At 44.6% G+C, this 21,583-nt stretch overlaps 1 protein-coding gene across 3 annotated transcripts in view; it reads left to right on the top strand.

Annotated features, from left to right (window-relative positions):
- GREB1 (growth regulating estrogen receptor binding 1) overlaps positions 1-21,583 on the top strand; it is a 198,631-nt gene that overhangs the window by 52,859 nt on the left and 124,189 nt on the right. For all 3 annotated transcript variants that reach the window (XM_068280291.1, XM_068280292.1, XM_068280290.1), the window contains exons 3-4: positions 12,724-12,837; positions 16,988-17,164. In XM_068280291.1, the coding sequence (XP_068136392.1) occupies positions 12,724-12,837; positions 16,988-17,164 (291 nt within the window). The remainder of the gene's footprint in view (positions 1-12,723; positions 12,838-16,987; positions 17,165-21,583) is intronic.

Below are 21,583 nucleotides of genomic sequence, written 5' to 3'. Positions count from 1 at the left end.
GACTTCATCTAAGCCACAGGTCAGTAGATATACGTCCTCTGGGACTTCATCTAGCCACAGGTCAGTAGATATACGTCCTCTGGGACTTCATCTAGCCACAGGTCAGTAGATATACGTCCTCTGGGACTTCATCTAGCCACAGGTCAGTAGATATACGTCCTCTGGGACTTCATCTAGCCACAGGTCAGTAGATATACGTCCTCTGGGACTTCATCTAGCCACAGGTCAGTAGATATACGTCCTCTGGGACTTCATCTAGCCACAGGTCAGTAGATATACGTCCTCTGGGACTTCATCTAGCCACAGGTCAGTAGATATACCTCCTCTGGGACTTCATCTAAGCCACAGGTCAGTAGATATACGTCCTCTGGGACTTCATCTAAGCCACAGGTCAGTAGATATACGTCCTCTGGGACTTCATCTAGCCACAGGTCAGTAGATATACGTCCTCTGGGACTTCATCTAGCCACAGGTCAGTAGATATACGTCCTCTGGGACTTCATCTAAGCCACAGGTCAGTAGATATACGTCCTCTGGGACTTCATCTAGCCACAGGTCAGTAGATATACGTCCTCTGGGACTTCATCTAGCCACAGGTCAGTAGATATACGTCCTCTGGGACTTCATCTAGCCACAGGTCAGTAGATATACGTCTTGTAGCAGAAGCAGTGCTGTGCAGGATTGGGCTTGCTCCTGTGCATATTTCTGGCACTATCTAATGCAGGACTAATTGATGAATGGGAATATAAGTTTCCTGAGCTAATGAGATTGATTTTTACTATTAAAGGTACTTTATTTTCTCATTTCATAGTGAAAAACACACTTTGTAGCATTATTTCAGAATCAAATATCTTCACCATAAATTGTGACCGGAACATAATCGAAGTTTTGTGATAAGCAGTAAAAATAGCCAAACAAAATGTATGTTTTTTATCGACGGTAGCAATTTTTATTTTTAAACTGGAATTGGTAAAACTGAGAAATACATGTTTTTTCTATTTTTTTCTTTGTTTTCCCATTAAAATTCATAGAAAACTAAATTGTTTGAGGGAAAAAATGGCATACAATGAAAGCATAGTTTGTCTTGAAAAAACAATATATATTTCATTTCTGTGTCATAAGTAGGGATAAAGTTATTTCTGATTAAATAGGGACATAGCTAAACTGTCAAAACTGCTCTGGTCAATAAGTTGAAAACAAGGTCTGGATGCGAAGTGGTTAATATTTTTTGCAGTTTTTTGGTCTTTGCGCTCTTTAAGGCTACGTTTCCATTTGTGCGATTTATGCCACAAAAAACTGCCAGCAGCACTTTTTTCCACATTCTGTGTGCGACTTATCACGTACAAATGCAAAAAATCACCTACAATGCGATTTTTCATGTGTGTTTTCTTAGCGGAAAAAGGAACTTGTCCTGTTGTCGCTGGGCAGAACATGTAAATTAGGGCCATTGCAAAAAAAAAAAAAAAAATCACATGCGAAAATATGCATAACAACGCATATAAAATACTATACATTTTTTTCTCAATCTCAGAAAATTTGCATGCAATTTTCATAATGCAAAAATGCAACTCTACAGTGGAAACTTAGCCTAAGAATGGGGAAAAAAAATTATAGTGTGGAAAACAAAAGTTTGCTTTCTTAAAACAGAAAGAATTTGCGATAATTCAGGTTGGAGTGAGCTTGAGATGTCTCCCAGAGCAGCACTGCTGAATATATGCAAAATAACCATTGTGCACTTAGAAGCTAAGCACACCTCCAGATCCGCTGGAATGCAATGATGTGTTAGCTTGTTAATTTGTACAGAGCCAGAATAATCCAACATGCATACAGACTTTCGGATTATTTGATCCTAATCAATGCATGGCATGGATTAATTTGGCTCTATGGAGTAGGGCTTGTAACACCGAGAGGGACAGACTAACCAGCAAGCTCATGGTGACCCAGAACTCATTGGAGTGTGTAAGGGACTACAATGGTCCTAAAAGCCCCCTTACTAAAATGCTATGGAAAACAAAAGTTTGCTTTCCTAAAACAGAAAGAATTTGCGATAATTCAGGTTGGAGTGAGCTTGAGATGTCTCCCAGAGCACCACTGCTGAATATATGCAAATTATAGTGTATTACTTAAAGAGAATCTGTATTGTTAAAATCGCTCAAAAGTAAACATAGCAGTGCATTAGGGGACATCTCCTATTACCCTCTGTCACAATTTCGCCGCTCCTCGCCGCATTAAAAGTGGTTAAAAACAGTTTTAAAAAGTCTGTTTGTAAACAAACAAAATGGCCACCAAAACAGGAAGTAGGTTGATGTACAGTATGTCCACACATAGAAAATACATCCATACACAAGCAGGCTGTATACAGCATTCCTTTTGAATCTCAAGAGATCATTTGTGTGTTTCTTTCCCCCTGTTCTCATGCACTGAAGTTTCAGGCTGCTCTTTTCTTCCTGCAAACAGCTTTGCCCTTGTCTATAATTCCTCAGTATGTGAAAGCCCAGCCAGCTCAGAGGATGATTTATCCAGCTTGTAAAAGATAAGAGAGAAGAGAGAAGCTGCTCTAATCCTAAATAACACACAGGCAGTGTGCATAGAGGGGCCAGAAGGGGGAGTTCATAGCAGAACCACAACACTGAAGTACTTGGCAGCCTTCCAGACACAGGCCGACAAGTCTGACAGGGGAAAGATACATTGATTTATTACAGAGACTGTCATAGTAGAAAGTGCTGCAGTTAGCCAGAACACATTAGAATAGCTTTTGGAACTTGTAGGATGATAAAAAACAGGATGCAATTTTTGTTACGGAGTCTCTTTAACATTTTTAAGTACTGTAGTGGTCAGTTTATACTGCACAACATAAACATGATGAGGCCATTAATGATGATGTGAATATTGTGGGCAGACAGGTGGCTGTGAGTTCTCTGGAGAGGTAATGGGCCAGTGCACACCAAAAACCTCTAGCAGATCCGCAAAACGCTAGAGGGTTTTGAAGCAGATTTCAAAGCGATTCTAGGCATGTTTAGAGAGGTTTTCTAAGCATATTGGTACAATAAAGCTGTTACTGAACAGCTTCTGTAACAAAACTGCTTGGAAAACCGCTCTGATCTAGCGTTTTTCAGAGCGGTTTTCCACTTTCCTATACGGTAACATTGAGGCAGAAACCTCAGAAATCTAAAAAATACTGCAATAACCGCTCTGGTGTGCACCAGCCCATTGAAATACATTAGGAAAGCGTTTTTCTATCCCCAAGCGTTTTAAAAAAAATGCTCCAGAACCGCTCTGGTGTGCACCAGCCCATTGCTATGTTGTTTTTTGTTTTTTTATGGAAAATCTATCTCCAAGTGTTTGCAGACAGCTTAACACAGAATACAGTACAGAGCAATAAAGGCAATAGAAGCAGTAATTGATGTGAAAGCAGGAATATGATGCGATGAATAGGCTGTAATGAATATGGCTGTAATTTACTGTTGTGAAATTAACTTTCCTTTCCTTTTACTTTGCCTTCCCTTTTCTTATTGTGTAAAATCCATTTTTTTTACTTTGCTTTTCCTTTCCTTTTCCTTTATTTTACCTTTTCCTCTCTTTCCGTTTCTTTACTTTCAGTTCATAGAATAAAACGCTTGCAGATTCGAATGCGAATTTGCATGCGTAAGCGGCTTTCTTTTTTTATTTCCCTGTCGTCATTCATCACTATTGACCCGCGCATGCGGAAACGCGTATGCGTAATGCGTACGCAAATGCATAAACCGTGCAGAAAATTGTTACAGAGGCGGCCGTGTTTTTTATTTTTTTTACCTGCAGGGGGAAGCGAATTTCGCCTGTAATGAAAACAGGCCCATTGAAATATATTGCTATGCTAATTTGCATGCAGATAATATATACGAATTCGCCATAGTGGAAACGGGCCTTTAGTAAGTTACTCCTGCCTTCTTCTTCTTGCTTTCTGCTCAGTACGTTGTCCTTCCATCCATCCCTTTCTTCTTGGTGTCATTTTTCATTAATAGAATAACCATCTTTATTCTGGAAGCTCATCTCCAGGCACAGATCCATACACCATGCGACAGCTCAGTAGTGAAGATCACAAATGCCGCATAATCGTAATTTCCCATTGTAATTGCCAATTATCATGTGAAATTGTAAAGCAAATTTTTGGGAAAAATCGTAATTCATTTTGTATGTAAACATAATCAGGAATCGTAATTTCACATTACTGTTGCATAATTTTGTGCTGACTTTAGTGGTTAATAGTATACATATATGCCATTATCACCAAAAATGGCTACATATGTTAAGAAAAGAAGAGTTGAAACACGTTAAAAAAACCCTAATTTTCAAAAAGACCTTGTAGTTCTTGAGAAAATCAATTTTAAAAATGCAAAGGAAAATGGTTTCTAAACTCAGAAAAAGAACAGTTTAAAAAAACATTGTCTTGCGTGCATTTTTAGAATCGAAACTGCAGTCTTTTTGAAAAATTCCCTTTTCACCTTTCCCACTATTCTTTGAAAAGTGTACCAGAGCTGACAAATAAAAGTTTTATATATACCTGGGGCTTCCTCCAGCCTCATCCGCACCGATCACTCCCAAGCTGCCGTCCTCCGCCTTCTCCTGCTCCGGTACCAGGTCCCGTAACTTCTGTCAGTCGCGGCCAGTCTGCGCAATAACAATGCACCCTTTACGTACCTCTCCGGCAGCTGTTGGAGAGATACGTAAAGAGCGCACTTCTCTTGCGTCAGACTGGTGTACTGGTTAAAGTGGACCCAAATTAAAAATACAAGATTTCAGAAATCTATTTTCTAAATTATAATAATCAATAGCGGCCTTTTTTTCAGCTGCATGATGACAAATATAAAATATTTTACATTTATTGGTGGAACCCCTCCCTTCCTTTCATATTGCCGGGACAGAATCCGGCAGACTGGTGGAGTAGGAGGTGTCTGGCAAAGGAGGAATTGCTAATGGCTGCCACCTGTATAACCCTAGTTATGAAAAGAGAAGGGGGAAAAGCATGCACTGAAATGCTCATAGGCAGGAAGGAGTGTTTATTTATCTTCGTATGTGTCAGAGTGGTGCAACTAAATATTTTGGATTAAAAATGTTTTTATTTGGGCTCTGCCTATGACATAGGAGACCTGCGTTGAATCTCGGCTCTTCCTGTTCAGTAAGCCAGCACCTATTCAGTTAGGAGACCTTAGGCAAGACCCCCAAACACTGCTATGCCTATAGAGTGCCCTCTAGTGGCTGCAGCTGTGTTGTTTTGAGTCCGCCAGGAGAAAAGCGCAGTATAAATGTTCTGTATCTTTTGTGCAATCTGTTGGACGTGTGTACGAGCCTTAACAATGTGTATAAACAGACAAAGGCTGTTCTAAACGCTCTATAACGATGGCTAGGGATTACCATTGGCCAGAAACCTACTAGGATCGATTTCTAATCGCTAGTTAGTTGAAAAAGCTCTTGCTAATGCAATGCTATGCAGGATTTTTTATAAAATCACATCGCTCGAGTGTGATCACACCCATAGCATTACATCAGCAGGAGTTTTCAAATTACAAATGCTCAGAAAATCGCTCCTAGTGGGTTTCTGGCCTTATTGAATGTGTGTACAGACCTTCAGACTAAAAATTAGATACTTAGTAAACTGAGGATTAACCTTTAGACCCTTTTCACACTTCTGCAAAGGTGTTTTTTTAGTGCAATGATAAGATGTCCTTGGATGAGGCAGCTCTCTTGCACAGACTGACTGGCACTGTGGGGCAGTATCATAGTTATCAGTTGAGTTTTTGGTTGTCTCAGTGCTAGTAGGTACATTTTTCAAAAGTTTGGAAATTGGAACGATCAGAGAAGCTTTGTGTGGGGGTCCCAACCTTGTACAGATATCAGGCATAATTGGGGCCATTTTGGCTCAAAGAGAAATTGTATCGGTTGTCAAAATAAGTCTATAAAGAATACACAAAGTATTAAAGCAACAGGGACAGCCATACTATCCCAAGAAAAAAAACACATATGTAGATACATTTTTGTTCTGCTTGCCTAACATATGCATTTTACTGTCAATGTTTTGATTTCAGTGAATTTTATGTATTAAATAAAGAGGAAACTGTTCCAGGCATTTTCCATCTTTACTTCTTCTGACTAAAGCCAATTCTGATGTAATTTCCTCTTTTTTTTTTCTCCTAGAAACAGCACTTTCATATCTAGCTTGCTTTGTAAACACATGTTAGCACAGCATAGATTGTATTTCAGCATCTTCTGCAGAGGGGTGAGGTGTATTTCCCTTCTACGCCTCATGTCATACTGAACTGCCCTCAGCCGATCAGTGAGGAGCAGGGATGTGGGAGGAGAGATAACAAGCTTCCCTCTCCCCGGCAATGTACCAGAAAGGAGCCAGGCTGACTGAGATAAGATTCATTACAGCAGAAACATTTCTGATTATATTGGAATGCTTGCAATGCAGGGTCAGGATGTATATTACATAATAAACACAGAGCAGTGCATAAATAGAATTTGATTTTGTGGCTGACATTTCAGCTTTAACCTCCCTGGCGTTCAATCTCCAAGGATTTATGTGCAAAAAGTGATCCAATTTATTTTCATAACTTTTTTTTTCCTGTAACTTGCCAAAATGTGTCAAGCAAGGGTCTACTATACAGTGCAAGAGTATTAACGTATATGCATGTCAATACTGTTCACAGCATGTTTCGTATTGACGTGTATAACCGCCAACACCACTAGGGAGTTTAAGAGGCCAGATACACCTCACCAACCCAAACCCACTGAGACCACATAGCAGATCCTTCCTAATTTTTTATGAGAGGTGTGCAGCCAGTTTATGAAATCACACTATTTATGTACAGCCTGGGTCTTTACAGGTCAGAATATTGTCCTGGAATTCTAGAAGAACTGAAACCATCAATACAAACCAAATTTCAGTAATTATAGCTTAATTAGCACACTAACAGCACCTGCTGGTCAATTTCCGCCACCAATCGACCATGCTTCCTGCTGCATCGATTTCTAGCCGATTCGATCAGAGCAGTCGATGATCGATCGGCCAGTTTCCAGCCATTTTCGATCGATTTGCTTGATCCGTCCAGATTGAGAATATAGGTTGATCGGCTGCTGGCAGCAGATGGATGGCCCATAGCGTTTAATTGGATCGAATTGTGCAGTAATGCATTTCAATCGATTTTCAATAGATTTCATTCTGAAATCTATTGGAAACCTGTTCCTAGTGTGTGGCACACATCAGATAGATTCCTGTCAGATTCAACCTGACAGAAATCTATCTGATGATCGAATCTGCTGCAAATCTATAGTGTATGGCCACCTTTAGGCTGCCCTTTTTGTTATGCTAGTCATCATAGTTGTGTATAAAAATTTCAGAGAGCACAGTGTGCCAAGAATAGCTCTGTGGTGCCCCCTCCTGTTAGTGTCTTCCCAGATGCCTGCCTAGTTTGCCTATGCCTAAAAGCGGCCATTTCCAATATGTGTTAAAAGGCTTTACTCAATATCTCTATACTAAAGTAATCTTCAAAACCTAAAATAATTGTTACACAAAACCATTGTTAATATTTTGGTAATGTGCGCTGTTCATGCAGACCTGCTTCTCAAATCATCCATGTAGTGTTCTGTCCTACAGGAGGGTATGCGGGTGATGAGGAAATGGATGCGGGTGATGAGGAGGTGGATGCGGGTGATGAGGAGGTGGATGCGGGTGATGAAGAGGGGGATGCTGGTGATGAGGAGAATATAATAGAATAACAATATCAAGCAGGACAGAGTACCCAGATAGCTTGTGGTGACGCAGAACCGCTAGGATATTATTATAAGGAGCTCTAAAGCACCAAAAAGCCCTCTAACTGAAATGCTCTGCTAAAAATAAATGTATCTTCTTAAAGTGGGGAGATATGAAAAAATTATAAATACCTGGGGCTTCTTCCAGCCCCCTCCTGGCTGATCACTCCCTAGCTGTCCTCCTGCGCTGCCTGGATCTTCTGCTATTCAGCCCGTAAAGTCCTTCAGTCGGGACCAACCGGGGCATGTGCAGTCAGGATGCGCACTAACCCCGCCCCCATTGCGCTCCCTCCACCAGGAGCATTTGCAGTAATACTGCGCAGGAGCAGAACACTCCCGCCGATGGGAGCACGATGGGGGCGCATGCGCGGCGGGGCTGTGTATGTGCAGTATGCCCCGATCCGAAAGACTGTAAGACTGAATTGCGGAGGATCCATGCGGCCCAGGAGGAGGGAGCGATCAGTCTGAAGGAAGCCCCAGGAATGTATAATTTTTTTTTATATCGCCCCCATCTCAGGTACTCTTTAAAAAAGAAGTTACAGTAGAGTCTCGGGTATCTGGCACTGGCGGGGATCGGCTACTGCCAGATAAATGTGCTTTGTGGTTGCTTGAGACTCAAAAAATAGGCCTAACTAATCCAGTACTATATTTCACTCTATATATACAGTATACAGTGGCTTGCAAAAGTATTCGTCCCCCTTGAAGTTTTCCACATTTTGTCACATTACTGCCACAAACCTGAATCAATTTTAATGGAATTCCACATGAAAGACCAATACAAAGTGGTGTACATGTGAGAAGTGGAACGAAAATCATACATCATTCCAAACATTTTTTTTACAAATAAATAACTGCAAAGTGGTGTGTGCATAATTATTCGGCCCTCTTTGGTCTGAGTGCAGTTAGTTGCCCATAGACATTGCCTGATGAGTGCTAATGACTAAATAGAGTGCACCTGTGTGTAATCTAATGTCAGTACAAATACAGTTGCTCTGTGACAGCCTCAGAGGTTGTCTAAGAGAATATTGGGAGCAACAACACCATGAAGTCCAAAGAACATACCAGACAGGTCAGGGATAAAGTTATTGAAAAATTTAAAGCAGGCTTAGGCTACAAAATGATTTCCAAAGCCTTGAACATCCCACGGAGCACTGCTCAAGCGATCATTCAGAAATGGAAGGAGTATGGCACAACTGTAAACCTACCAAGACAAGGCCGTCCACCTAAACTCGCAGGCCGAACAAGGAGAGTGCTGTTCAGAAATGCAGTCAAGAGGCGCATGGTGACTCTGGACGAGCTGCAGAGATCTACAGCTCAGGTGGGGGAATCTGTCCATAGGACAACTATTAGTCATGCACTGTACAAAGTAGGCTCTTATGGAAGAGTGACAAGAAGAAAGCCATTGCTAACAGAAAAGCATAAGAAGTCCCGTTAGCAGTTTGCCACAATGCATGTGGGGGACACAGCAAACATGTGGAAGAAGGTGCTCTGGTCGGATGAGACCAAAATGGAACTTTTGGCCAAAATGCAAAACGCTATGTGTGGCAGAAAACTAACACTGCACATCACTCTGAACACACCATCCCCACTGTCAAATATGGTGGTGGCAGCATCATGCTCTGGGGGTGCTTCTCTTCAGCAGAGACAGGGACGCTGGTCAAAGTTGATGGGAAGATGGGTGGAGCCAAATACAGGGCAATCTTGGAAGAAAACCTCTTGGAGACTGCAAAAGACTTGAGACTGGGGCGGAGGTTCACCTTCCAGCAGGACAATGACCCTAAACATACAGCCAGGGCAACAATGGAATGGTTTAAAACAAAACATATCCATGTGTTAGAATGGCCCAGTCAAAGTCCTGATCTAAATCCAATCGAGAATCTGTGGCAAGGTCTGAAAACTGCTGTTCACAAACGCTGTCCATCTAATCTGACTGAGTAGGAGCGGTTTTGCAAAGAAGAATGGGCAAGGATTTCAGTCTCTAGATGTGCAAAGCTGGTAGAGACATACCCTAAAAGACTGGCAGCTGTGATTGCAGCAAAAGGTGGTTCTACAAAGTATTGACTCAGGGGGCCGAACAATTACACACACCCTACTTTGCAGTTATTTATTTGTAAAAAAAATGTTTGGAATGATGTATGATTTTCGTTCCACTTCTCACGTGTACACCACTTTGTATTGGTCTATCACGTGGAATTCCAATAAAATTGATTCATGTTTGTGGTAGTAATGTGACAAAATGTGGAAAACTTCAAGGGGGGCCGAATACTTTAGCAAGCCACTGTATATGTATGCCATGAACTCTGTATTAAGCGGACCCTGAGCAGTCATTAAAAATGAAATTGTGACTTACCTTGGGCTTCCTCCAGCCCACGGTAGCCCGCGAGGTCCCTCGGCATCCTAGGTAACCAGGACGAAGTTATACAATAAGGGAGCTGCCAGCCGAGCTGCCAGGAGGACGCCGAGGGACCTTGCAGCCTACGGTGGGCTGGAGGAAGCCCCAGGTAAGTCGCAATTTGATTTTTGATAGCGGCTCAAGGTCCCTTTAAATCTTAAAATACAGTAATTTAAAGTACATTTATCTTGGGGAGGTTGTGGAACCCAGTCTTGCAGCACAACAGAGCCCACAAACAGCCTAATAAGTTGGCCTTCACCACTGTGAGTACTGCCAGCTGTTTGTGCTGGTTGGTTGAGACTGCTGGTTAGTTGAATACTGGATAACCGGGACTCTACTGTATTTGCAATGATTCAGCTTTATGTTAGCAAGACAGATGTGCCATGATGCAAGAGTGATATCAACTTGCCCAGTCACTGAAGGGAGGGCCAGGATGTGGAGAGACACTTTTATGCACATTAGCTATTCCAGATATATAATTCACTGTATATTAGTGACAGCCCATCTCACATTATCAGGCGTTTATCTAGTTAATTCACACACGATTAAAGTGGACCTAAACTCTTGCACAGGACAGAAGGAAAACAGAGAGAAATACACCCTGTATGTATTTAGAGAGATTAGCGTGTCTAATTCCCCCTCATTTGTCTCTAATCACAAATTGTAATCTGATACCTCCCCTGTGTCACATGACTGCCATGGCAGAGATGGCAGATAAGCTCATTTGAAAGCACAGGCTGTAAACAATATGGCCCTGATTCACAAAGCGGTGATAACTCAGTTATCACGCCTAAAAGACTTTAGGCGTGATAAGCCGTGCAAAGCTGAGTTATCACCGATTTGCGCGCGCAAAGTCCCATAGGGCTCAATGGATGCTGCGCGCGAAGCATGGTACACTGCGCGCGCAGCGCGGTGCGCTACGCGCGCAAAACTTTGCGCGCGGGAAATCGCGCGAGTTTCTTCTTATCACGCCTAAACTGAGTTTAGGCGTGATAAAGGGCATTTCACAGGCGTGCAAACACTTTGCACCTCTTTGTGAATCAAGCCCTATGTCTTCTTCCATGAATCAGGAAGTAGAAATAGTGCAGATTTATTTTAGGATTTCTATCAGCTGTAACAAAGAAATAGATTTATTTAAAGGTCATTATGCTGTTGTGTATTTTTTTAGAGCCAAGAGGACATTCTGAGTTCAGGTCCACTTGAAGGCTTCGTTCACATCTAAAATCGAAATCGCTGACCGCCGCGTTTTGCGATTTTGTGAGTGATTTTTTTTGTAAAGCGCTTTTCTAAGTGCTTTTACAGAGCAATTCAGCTTTTTTCACTTCCTGATGTCACGCTGGATGTTTTTCACCCGGAAATGAATAAATACAATGGGCTTGATTCACAAAGCGGTGCTAACAGTTAGCACGCTGGTGAAAAGCCCTTTATCACACCTAAACTCAGTTTAGGCATGATAAGTTTAGGTGTGATAAGTTTAGGTGTGATAAGTTTAGGCATGATAAGTTTAGGTGTGATAAGTTTAGGCATGATAAGTTTAAGCACCAACTGCGTTAGCACCGCAGTGCACAGCTGATCAAAAGTTTTGCGCTAGCAAAGTCTGGTGCACTTTGCATAAAATTTAATGGCGCTGCTTTGCGTGCAGGACTTTGCGCATGATCTAAACTTATCTAAACTTATCATGCCTAAACTTATCATGCCTAAACTTATCACGCCTAAACTTATCACACTTAGGGCTCGATTCACCAAGCGGTGCTAACCCAGTTATCACGCCTAAAGGACTTTAGGCGTGATGACCTCTTCACCACTGAGTTAGCACCGTTTTTGCCTGCACTTCGCGCGAAGTTATCGCGCGCAAAGTTTTGCGCGCGCACCCGCACAGGCGCGCGCGCAAAGTCCCATAGGGTTTAATGGGCGCATCGCGCGAAGTGCGGGGCGCTTCGCGCGCACGCACGCGGGAGCGCGCGCAAAACTTTACGCGCGGAAACTTCGCGCGAAGCCCTTCTTATCATGCCTAAAGTGACTTTAGGCGTGAAGAGGGCCTTTTCACCACGGTGCTAACACTTTGCACCGCTTGGTGAATCGAGCCCTTAGACTGGCTTTTCACCAGCATGGTGCAATGGTTATCACGCCTAAAGTCTCTAACTGGGTTAGCACCGCTTTGTGAATCGAGCCCTATGTATTTATTCACGAAAGCGCGAGTGCAATCGCCGCACAAAGCGATTTTGTGAGCACTTAGTGTTTTTCCTATACCCTCCATTATAGCGAAATCACCCCAAAAATGGTGAGGCAGGCAGCGCTTTGGTCAGTGGAAAGCAGACGAAACGCAATGATATGAACAGTCAAAATTGTGTGCACTGAAAAAATAGCGAAAACGCCCTAAGTGTGAACAAGGCTAAGTCCAGCTGCCTGGCTGGTCAGGACTCTCATTGTTATTAATGGATAATTCACTCCACTGCCAGTAACATTTCAGGATTCAAGAACATCATAAAATGTCACTTTTTGATGCTGGTATTATTCTGAATGTCTGCTTGTGTTGAATTTAGGCGGACGCTTGGACAATGATGATGAAGAGGAGGATGAGGATGGCTCGGGGTCGAACAGTCCGGCTCACTCCTATCAGAACAAGCCTCCCCCTGAAGGCTGCTGTACAACAGATGGTAAGTGCTGTTTGGAATGCTTTGCAGTTCGTACTTTTAAGATGGCCACACATGTATCGACTTGGCGGCCAATCGATCATCTGATTAGATCATTATTATCGAATCAGATGAAAATCAGTGCCGCCAGGAGCATGCTGCAGTATTTCTTCGGAGATGCTGCAAGATGGGCCACTGTGGTAGATCGGGGCGGTAACGGGCAGCGATATCAGGATGAGCGATGAACCCGATGAAACCCGAGGCGCTGTCCCCCCTAATGTCAGATGTGTCCCCCCGATGCCCAGTGCAGTATACTTTACCTGTCCGCTGCTGGCTCTGGTCTCTGTCCGCAATCTGCATACATGCACCTCACGTGGTTGCCGGAGTAACGCGGGCACATGTGTGTCATCAAACACGAGCCACGTATAAGCTGGCAACCAGCTGGGGAGCGTGTATGCAGATCTCACACAGAGGTAGAGTAGAGTGCACTGGGCATGGGGGGGTGCACATTTGACATTAGGGGGGGCAGGGGCAAGGCAGCGGATGCGGTGTAACAAGGCCAGTTCCCGATGGATTTCCTGTGGTATCAGCCTGGGGTGTATGGTGAGCCGATAGATCTCTAATCAGATAGGATTAGAGAGAGATTTGTCTCTTGGTCAAATCTGCCCATCATTGCTAGATGTATGGCTACCTTTATGGAAACCCACTATGTATAAAGACAGAGGTGCCCTTGATGATATCAAAGGAGTCAGCCCTCCAATGAAATAGCTTTAAAGGAATACTGTAGGGGGGTCGGGGGGAAATTCAGTGTACTGCGCAGACACAGACCATCCTAGGCCTGCGCAGTACCCTTCTGGTGACATCAGCGGGAGCGAGGACACGGCAATGCAGGCGCAGTGGTTTTCAGACTTTAAAGTCTGAAATTCCAGAAGTGAACCGGAGGCGGGGCTGGAGCATCAGTGAGCGGCTGCGCGGGCACAGGACGTTTGCGGGGGACCATTACAAGCCACGGGTAAGTTCAACTCATTTTCCCCCGACCCCCCTACAGTATCCCTTTAAGGCTTTGTTCACATTAAAAATCGACATCGCTATCGCAAGCGCTGAACGATTTATTGAGCTTTTTTAAAGCGCTTTTCCCTGCGCTTTAACCTCTTGCCGACCGCGTCACGCCAGTAGGCGTGGCCGCGGCGGCAGCCCCAGGACCGCCTAACGCCAATTGGCGTAAAGTCCTGGGGCTCTGTTTTGCAGGAGATCGCGCGCAGGCTGCGCGCGCATCTCCTGCTTGGGGGGGCGGAGCTCCGCCCCGCCTTCAGTCTCCGAGCGGCTATTGCTGCTCGGGAGACTGTTAGACGGCGTGATCGCCGTCTATTTACTCTGTGCAGCGCTGCGATCAGCAGCAGCGCTGCACTGGGGACAGCCGTGTGACACGGCTGTCCCCCTGGGGGACAAGAGAGCGATCGGCTCTCATAGGCAGAAGCCTATGACAGCCGATCGCCGTAATTGGCCGGCTGTGGGGAGGGAGGGAGCGAGGGAGGGAAGGGGGTTAAAGGAAGAGGGTTTTTTTTTTTTAAAAAGGCAACACAAATATTTATTAAAAAAAAAATAAACATGGGGGGAGCGATCAGACCCCACCAACAGAGAGCTCTGTTGGTGGGGAGAAAAGGGGGGGGGGGGATCACTCGTGTGCTATGTTGTGCGGCCCTGCAGCTTGGCCTTAAAGCTGCAGTGGCCTTTTAAACTAAAAATTGCCTGGTCACTAGGGGGGTTTAGCCCTGCAGTCCTCAAGAGGTTAAACCCAGAAAAGCGCTTTTCTAAGCGATTTTGCTCAGCGATTATTTTTTTTTTACTTCCTGACGGTAGTCAGGAAGTAAACTTCTGTACTCAGAAGCGCTCAGGAAATCACTATACAAAGCACTTTTTCAAGCGCTTTGCAATTTCCCTATACATTCCATTGAGCCAAAGCGCTCAGAAAATGTAGCGCGTTTGCGATAGCAATTAAATCAAAATGCTTACATGTGAACACTCTCATGGGGAATCATTGCACAAGCGCTTTTGGGGGTGATTTCTAAAATCGCCAGAGCTTAAAAAAAACCTGCAAACGCACATAGTGTGAATGAACCCTTAACCCATAGGAGGTACATTTGCAAATGTTTTGGGACCATGTAGGGTCCCTTTCTCTAGGCATTAACACTTAGAAAGAAATGTTCACTCATATTGTGCAGAATACACAGTTCTAGATGAATTGCTTTCTCCTTGTAAAAGGGTCCCTAGGTGTTCCCAAAATATTGGCTATTTTATTTATAGTGAAATCACTGCTGTCCAGTATCACGTCTCCATGGCAACATGGCATCACATGACGTCGGGACGAGCCAGCGTATTACACGCTGGCTGTCAGCGTACAATACACTGGCACGCCCAACGTCATTTCATGTACACCCTGTTGCCATGGAGACACGACTCTGGGCGGCGATCAGGTGAGTCTTCAGTATCCCCCCATTACTGCCCGCTCGCGACTTTGCAGGGAGGGAGGGGGTAAAATTTTAGGAATGCGGTCTGCAGCATGCGGCCTGGGCCACTTAATGTTTGCCCAGCCCTGGCTTAGCCTATTTCCTCCTTATCTGTGACTAATTACCAGTGTAATTTGATCTCTTAGCTGTGTCAGCTGGCTGCCTCAGCAGAGCAGCAAATTTGTAAACACAGCATGTTAACCCTATGTCTGCCTCTATGAAAGCTGGAAGTAGACACACGGCAGGTTTATTGCAGGATTTGTATCAGCTGTAACAAAGAAATGTTTTTCTGTAAAGGTTATTATGCTGTTGCTTATCTTTTAGAGCAGAGAGGAAGTGGTGAGTTCAGGTCTGCTTCAATAGTCACGCTATACAGTATGTGTAAATCCACCTGTATGTAAGTCCATCGTGAACTTTGCTTTTTTCACCTTTCAAGCCTTCATGTTGGTTATTTAAAGGAATACTGTAGGGGGGTCGGGGGAAAATGAGTTGAACTTACCCGGGGCTTCTAATGGTCGCCCACAGACATCCTGTGCCCGCGCAGCCACTCCCCGATGCTCTGGCCCCGCCTCCAGTTCACTTCTGGAATTTCAGACTTTAAAGTCTGAAAACCACTGCGCCTGCGTTGCCGTGTCCTCTCTCCCGCTGATGTCACCAGGAGCGTACTGTGCAGGCACAGACCATACTGGGCTTGTACTATACACTCCTGGTGACGTCAGCGGGAGCGAGGACACGGCAACGCAGGCGCAGTGGTTTTCAGACTTTAAAGTCTGAAATTCCAGAAGTGAACCGGAGGCGGGGCCGGAGCATCGGGGAGTGGCTGCGCAGGCACAGAATGCCTGCGGGGGACCATTAGAAGCCCCGGGTAAGTTCAACTAATTTTCCCCCGACCCCCTACAGTATTTCTTTAATTATTCCTCCTGTGTTTATTTCCTGTTATGTTGCTTTGATTTCTTTACACACAGGAAGTGAGAAATATATGGAGGCTGCCATATTTATTTCCTTTCATACAATACCAGTTGCCTGGCAGTCCTGCTGGTCTATAATGGCCCATACTCACGAGGTACTTTTGTCGCCTCAACACGCGGCGCGCGCGTGTTGCGGCGACAGGTCGCCCGTGAGTATGGGCCGTTGCACGCGCGCGCACCCCGAACTGTCGCCCGTCGCTCTTGTCGCCATGCGATTGAAAGTTTCAATCGCATGGCAACAGTCGCCGCCGCACCTCCGCCGCAACTGTCGCTAGTCCGCGTGAGTACGCGGACTAGCGACAGCAACCTCCATAGAGGTAAATGGAGCTTCCGGCGGGGGGAGGAGGAACGTCGGCGACAGCTTCCGTCTCGCCGCTGGTCCCTCTTCCGCGTGTGCTGGCGACAGGCCACTTCTGCAGCCCGTGAGTACGGGCCATAAGGATTCAGTAGTGTCTGAATAATGCCAGAAACAAGCATGCAGCTAATCTTGTCAGATCTGACAATAATGTCAGAAACACCTGATCTGCTGCATGCTTGTTCAGGGTCTATGGCTAAAAGTATTAGAGGCAAAGGATCAGCAGGACAGCCAGGCAACTAGTATTGCTTAAAAGGAAATAAATATGACTGCCTCCCTATCCCTCTTGCTTCAGTTACCCTTTAAGTCATACAGTGTAACGCGCTCTTGTTCTGTTCCCCCAGGGTTCTGCCAGGCCGGTAAGGACCTGAGATTGGCCTCTGTGTATGCTGAGCAGTTTGAAGTGCCTGCTGGATTTCTGTTAGTCGGTGCCAAATCCCCCAGCTTACCGGACCATATCTTAGTGTGTGCTGTGGACAAGCGTTTCCTCCCTGACGATAATGGTCGCAATGCACTCCTGGGTATGTCACTGACTGGATGCATTATGTGTCTGCCTGCTTGCTGAGCCTGTGATGTGGCTGCTGAATAGTAACGCCAGGAAGATTAGAGTAGGTAGAGAGCCGGGGCAATGTGACCGGCTCTTCACAGAGCTATTTCCAGCGCTAAATAAAGCTCAGGTTATTGTGAGTGAGACCATGTGAAGAAATAACCCAGAGGAAGCCACAGGTTGTACACCTTGCCTGACTGTCATTTATCCTCAATTGTGCATGTGTCTGCCTGAATATAAAAGACATCGGTGTATGAGAGCACCAGCAAGTCTGGTGTACTACAGAAACCAGCAGTAGCTGTGATCTGCTGCACACAGGCGCAAACCAGCTGAACGCAGAAGTGGATTCTGAGGCCGGGTTTACACATAGCAGAAACGCTAGTGTTGCGTAAAATGCTGCGTTTCTGCCGCTAATGGAAGTCTATGGGCCACAGGAAAAAACGCATATAAAAAACACATATGCATTTTATGTGCATTTTCAAACCTGCGTTTCAAAAAACGCTGGTTTGTTGCATAATATTCATAGACGCATCAAAAGCGCAGATAATGAAAGTCAATGGGAACGCAATGGCATGTGTTTTCCATGCATTTTATATGCATCCCCCCCCCCCCCCAAAAAAAAATCATTTTTGCTGTATTTCCGCCTCCTGTTGTCTTCCTAGTGATTTGCTTATTTGGACATATAAAAACACATGGAAAACGCATATGTGAACCGCAAATGCATTAAAACGCAGTAAAAACGCACAAAGACCGCACACAACATTAATATAAAACATGACATAAAACGCAGCCTTTCACGCGATGTTATGTGTGCTCCCAGCCTCAAGATCTAGCGATGTATGGCAAGATCGACCAAGAGAGATCTCTCTATGATCAAATCTGATCTGTTGGCTGCCCATACAGTGCAATCCGATTTCTGATCGGTTTCAGCATGGAGAATCGGCCTTGTGACACCGCCTGGCTGCTGCCCCTCCCCCCAATGTTACTGTGCCCCCCCCAAGTGTCTGTGCATCCAGATATCACCTGCTCCAGCTGCTCCTTCTCCCTCATTGGTGTCCCATGTGGCTGCCACAGGTAGCATGTGATGCGTGTGTGATGTCATACATGTCCTGCAGGACAGCCCTCACTGTGCCCAATGTTCTATTTCCTAGTGAAGAGGCATCTTATCAGGTGGCAATCTAGAAAGGTCTATACAATACGTTTTTTCGGGCCGAGTTTTAGCGATAATGCGTAACATAATTTAAAGGGACTCCGAGGAGTGCCCGAATTTAAAAGAATACACTTACCTGGGGCTTCTTCCAGCTCACCGTAGGCAGCGAGGTCCCGCGGCGTCCTCCTGGCTCGTCTCCTTTAGCCTCTGCCAACCCCCCCCCCCCCCCCCCGTTATCGACGTCACCCGGGTGACGTCGATAACGGGGATGTTGGCAGAGGCTGAAAGAGACGAGCCAGGAGGACGCCGCGGGACCTCGCCGCCTACGGTGAGCTGGAAGAAACCCCAGGTAAGTGTATTCTTTTAAATTCAGGCACTCCTCGGAGCTTTAACGACATGACCACCTGCGGTGGTCTACTGAATGACCGCCATGATGGATCACTGAACAAGTGACTTATTCAGATGACCCACGCAAATTACCACGATCATTGGAACGATCGTTTGCGCTCATCGTTTGTTCCCGCAGTATGCGATCTAAAAAATGGATCGGGGAATTATCATTTGTCGAGTTGACATCACTGGAGATTCCCCAATCCATCTTCCTGTGGCTACTCAGCTTTGGCCCGCTTTAAAGTGATTACTGTATAATGCATGGTACACACCATGCAATTTTCCTGTAAGATAGATGGATCAAATTGATTATTTCCAGCAGTTCAAATCTGATTTCCGATCGATTTTCTGATCACTTCTATACCAAATTGATCAGCAAAAATTATCAGAATTCATATCGGACTTGTTGGAAATAATTGTTTTGACCTATCTGGCGGAAAGTCAGGAAGTTTCTGCTGCTGCTGCTGCTGTGTGTTGGGTGAAATTGCCTTGATGAGAGGATGATAAACTCTTCCCTACAGATGCTGTAAACATTCAGCACATTTCCAGACACAATGCTAATCCTGTATCTCATGGTCCCATCCCCTTTATCCTGCACATCGTAAAATTCCAAGTGAATCTCAGATCTGTCTCTGACTTGAAAGCCCGCAATTAGTGCTGAGGAAGTCTTTTGTATTAATTGCTTTTTAAACAAAGGCACAAAACAGCAATGATGGAGAGCAGTACAAGGCAGGCCACCAATAAGGCAACTGGCAGGCAGCTTTCATCCACTCCGCTTCCTCAATAAACATGTCTGCTGGTTCCTGGCTGCACATTCCAGAGGGACAGACAGGACAGGTAATGGGAGGCAAGGTATGCAGCCAGCCTGTCTGCTAATGGCTGTAAACATGATCCCACAGCTGCACGCCGCTCACACATCTGTACTTATTAAATGATACAGGTACAGGGGAAAATCACCATCATACATAGATCAAAGAGTCCCATCCAATTCACTTTTACCCCTAGGTGTCGCACCTTATCAATAAAATGCAGTTTAAGCCTCCACCACGCAAGAAAATACGCGGAATAATTTTTATATTTATTTTAGTATTTATATAGCGATGACTTATTATGCAGCACTGTACAGAGTATATTGTCTTGTCACTAACTCATAGCTCCCAACTGTCCCTCTTTTGGAGGGACAGTCCCTCTTTGGGAACCCTGTCCCTCTTTCCTCCTCATTTGTCCCTCTTTCAGGACTTTGTCCCTCTTTCTATGTAAATTTATATTTATCTACTTAAAAATGTGTTTGTTTGACACTAAACTTTATTCCCATCCTTTAAATTGATATATTACTAATTTTAAAATTTTAATATGAAGCAAAATTAACCAGGATAGAAAGTACCAGTGTGGTTTAAGTTATAAAACAACATATTTTTCTTATTAAATCTTTACGGTATGCGTGGATAGGGGTGTGACGGGGGCGTTATCAGGGGCATGGCAGGGGCGTGGCTTAAGTGTCCCACGTTCTCATCTCGAAAAAATGGGTGGTATGCTAACTGTCCCTCGGAGGGGCTCACAATCTAGTCCCTACCATAGTCATATGTCTATGTATGTATCATGTAGTGCATGCACCATAGTCTAGAGCCAATTTAGGAGGAAGGCAATTAATTTATCTGTATGTTTTTTGGGATGTGGGAGGAAACTTGAGTGCCTGGAGGAAACCCACACAGATACATGAAGAACATAAAAACTCCTTGCAGATGTTGACCTGGCTGGGATTCAAACCAGGGACCCAGCGCTGCAAGGCTAGAGTGCTAACCACCATGCCACCTACATTTTGATACTTTTTCAATTGTAGAATGCTAAAAAATGACTTCCTGCAAAACGGACAACCCCATCTGGGAGATACTTACCTCAGGAGGGGGAAGCCTCTGGATGCTAATGAGGCTTCAGGAAACCAGCGGTGGCTCACCCGAAACCTCAGCCAACAAAGGATGTCAACTGTGGCGCAGGCGCCTGCACTATCTACCTTCCCTGGCTCCATCGCAGGCGCAGTAGCAGCTTTTTTGTTACTTCCCCCTCCTGCGATCCGTGAGACTTTTATCACTCCTTTCATTCCATTGGCTGAAAGAAATTGCATTTTTTTTAACCAGTGTGTTGAGGTTTAAAAAATAAACAGTTGAGCCTACATTTTGAGTTCTATTTGCTGTAAAGAATGTGTAGGATTTCAGGGCAAATGATTGGATAATGATGATAATTGATAATGATGGGGCTGTATGTGGGCTAGCAGGTCCTCTGTGGTAAACTATGCCATGGCTGCTCTCCTCATTGCTGGAAACAGGAAGCAGCACAAGGTGTCTTCTGGGAAGTTTTGCAAAGTTTGCTGGGAAAAACGCAGACAAACCGCAGGTTGAAAACTTAACTTGAAAATGCGCATTTCACTGCAGTCCTATCTTTTGCTTTGGCACGCAATCACGGCGATAATCACACAGCCCTACGATTGTGTTTTGTTAAAAAAATCAAAACACGCTAATGAAAAAGGGGCACCGTGATTTACATGTTACTGGCGGTACACTAGCGATCAGCAAAACACTGGCGATCTGCTTTTTTCAGCGGATCACGGCTAGTGAAAAAGGGCCCTTAGTCATTCCCTAAACCTGTACTCAATAATAAACATGCTTGTTAAACACCTATTAATAAGTATAAAATCCATAACATAAATATAAAGTTTCAGAAGCTAGTGACATCTAAAGGTGGCCACTAATGATACAATTTGCCGAACAATCGATTACGAACGATTCTTCTTATGAACGAGCGTAAAATGATCGTTTGAGACCACTAATGGACAAAAATTCCCTAACAAATCCGATC

This window comes from Hyperolius riggenbachi, chromosome 4, assembly GCF_040937935.1.
Source record: "Hyperolius riggenbachi isolate aHypRig1 chromosome 4, aHypRig1.pri, whole genome shotgun sequence".
In the NCBI taxonomy this organism is placed as follows: Eukaryota; Metazoa; Chordata; class Amphibia; order Anura; family Hyperoliidae; genus Hyperolius; species Hyperolius riggenbachi.
This window is presented reverse-complemented; position numbering and strand designations above follow the sequence as displayed.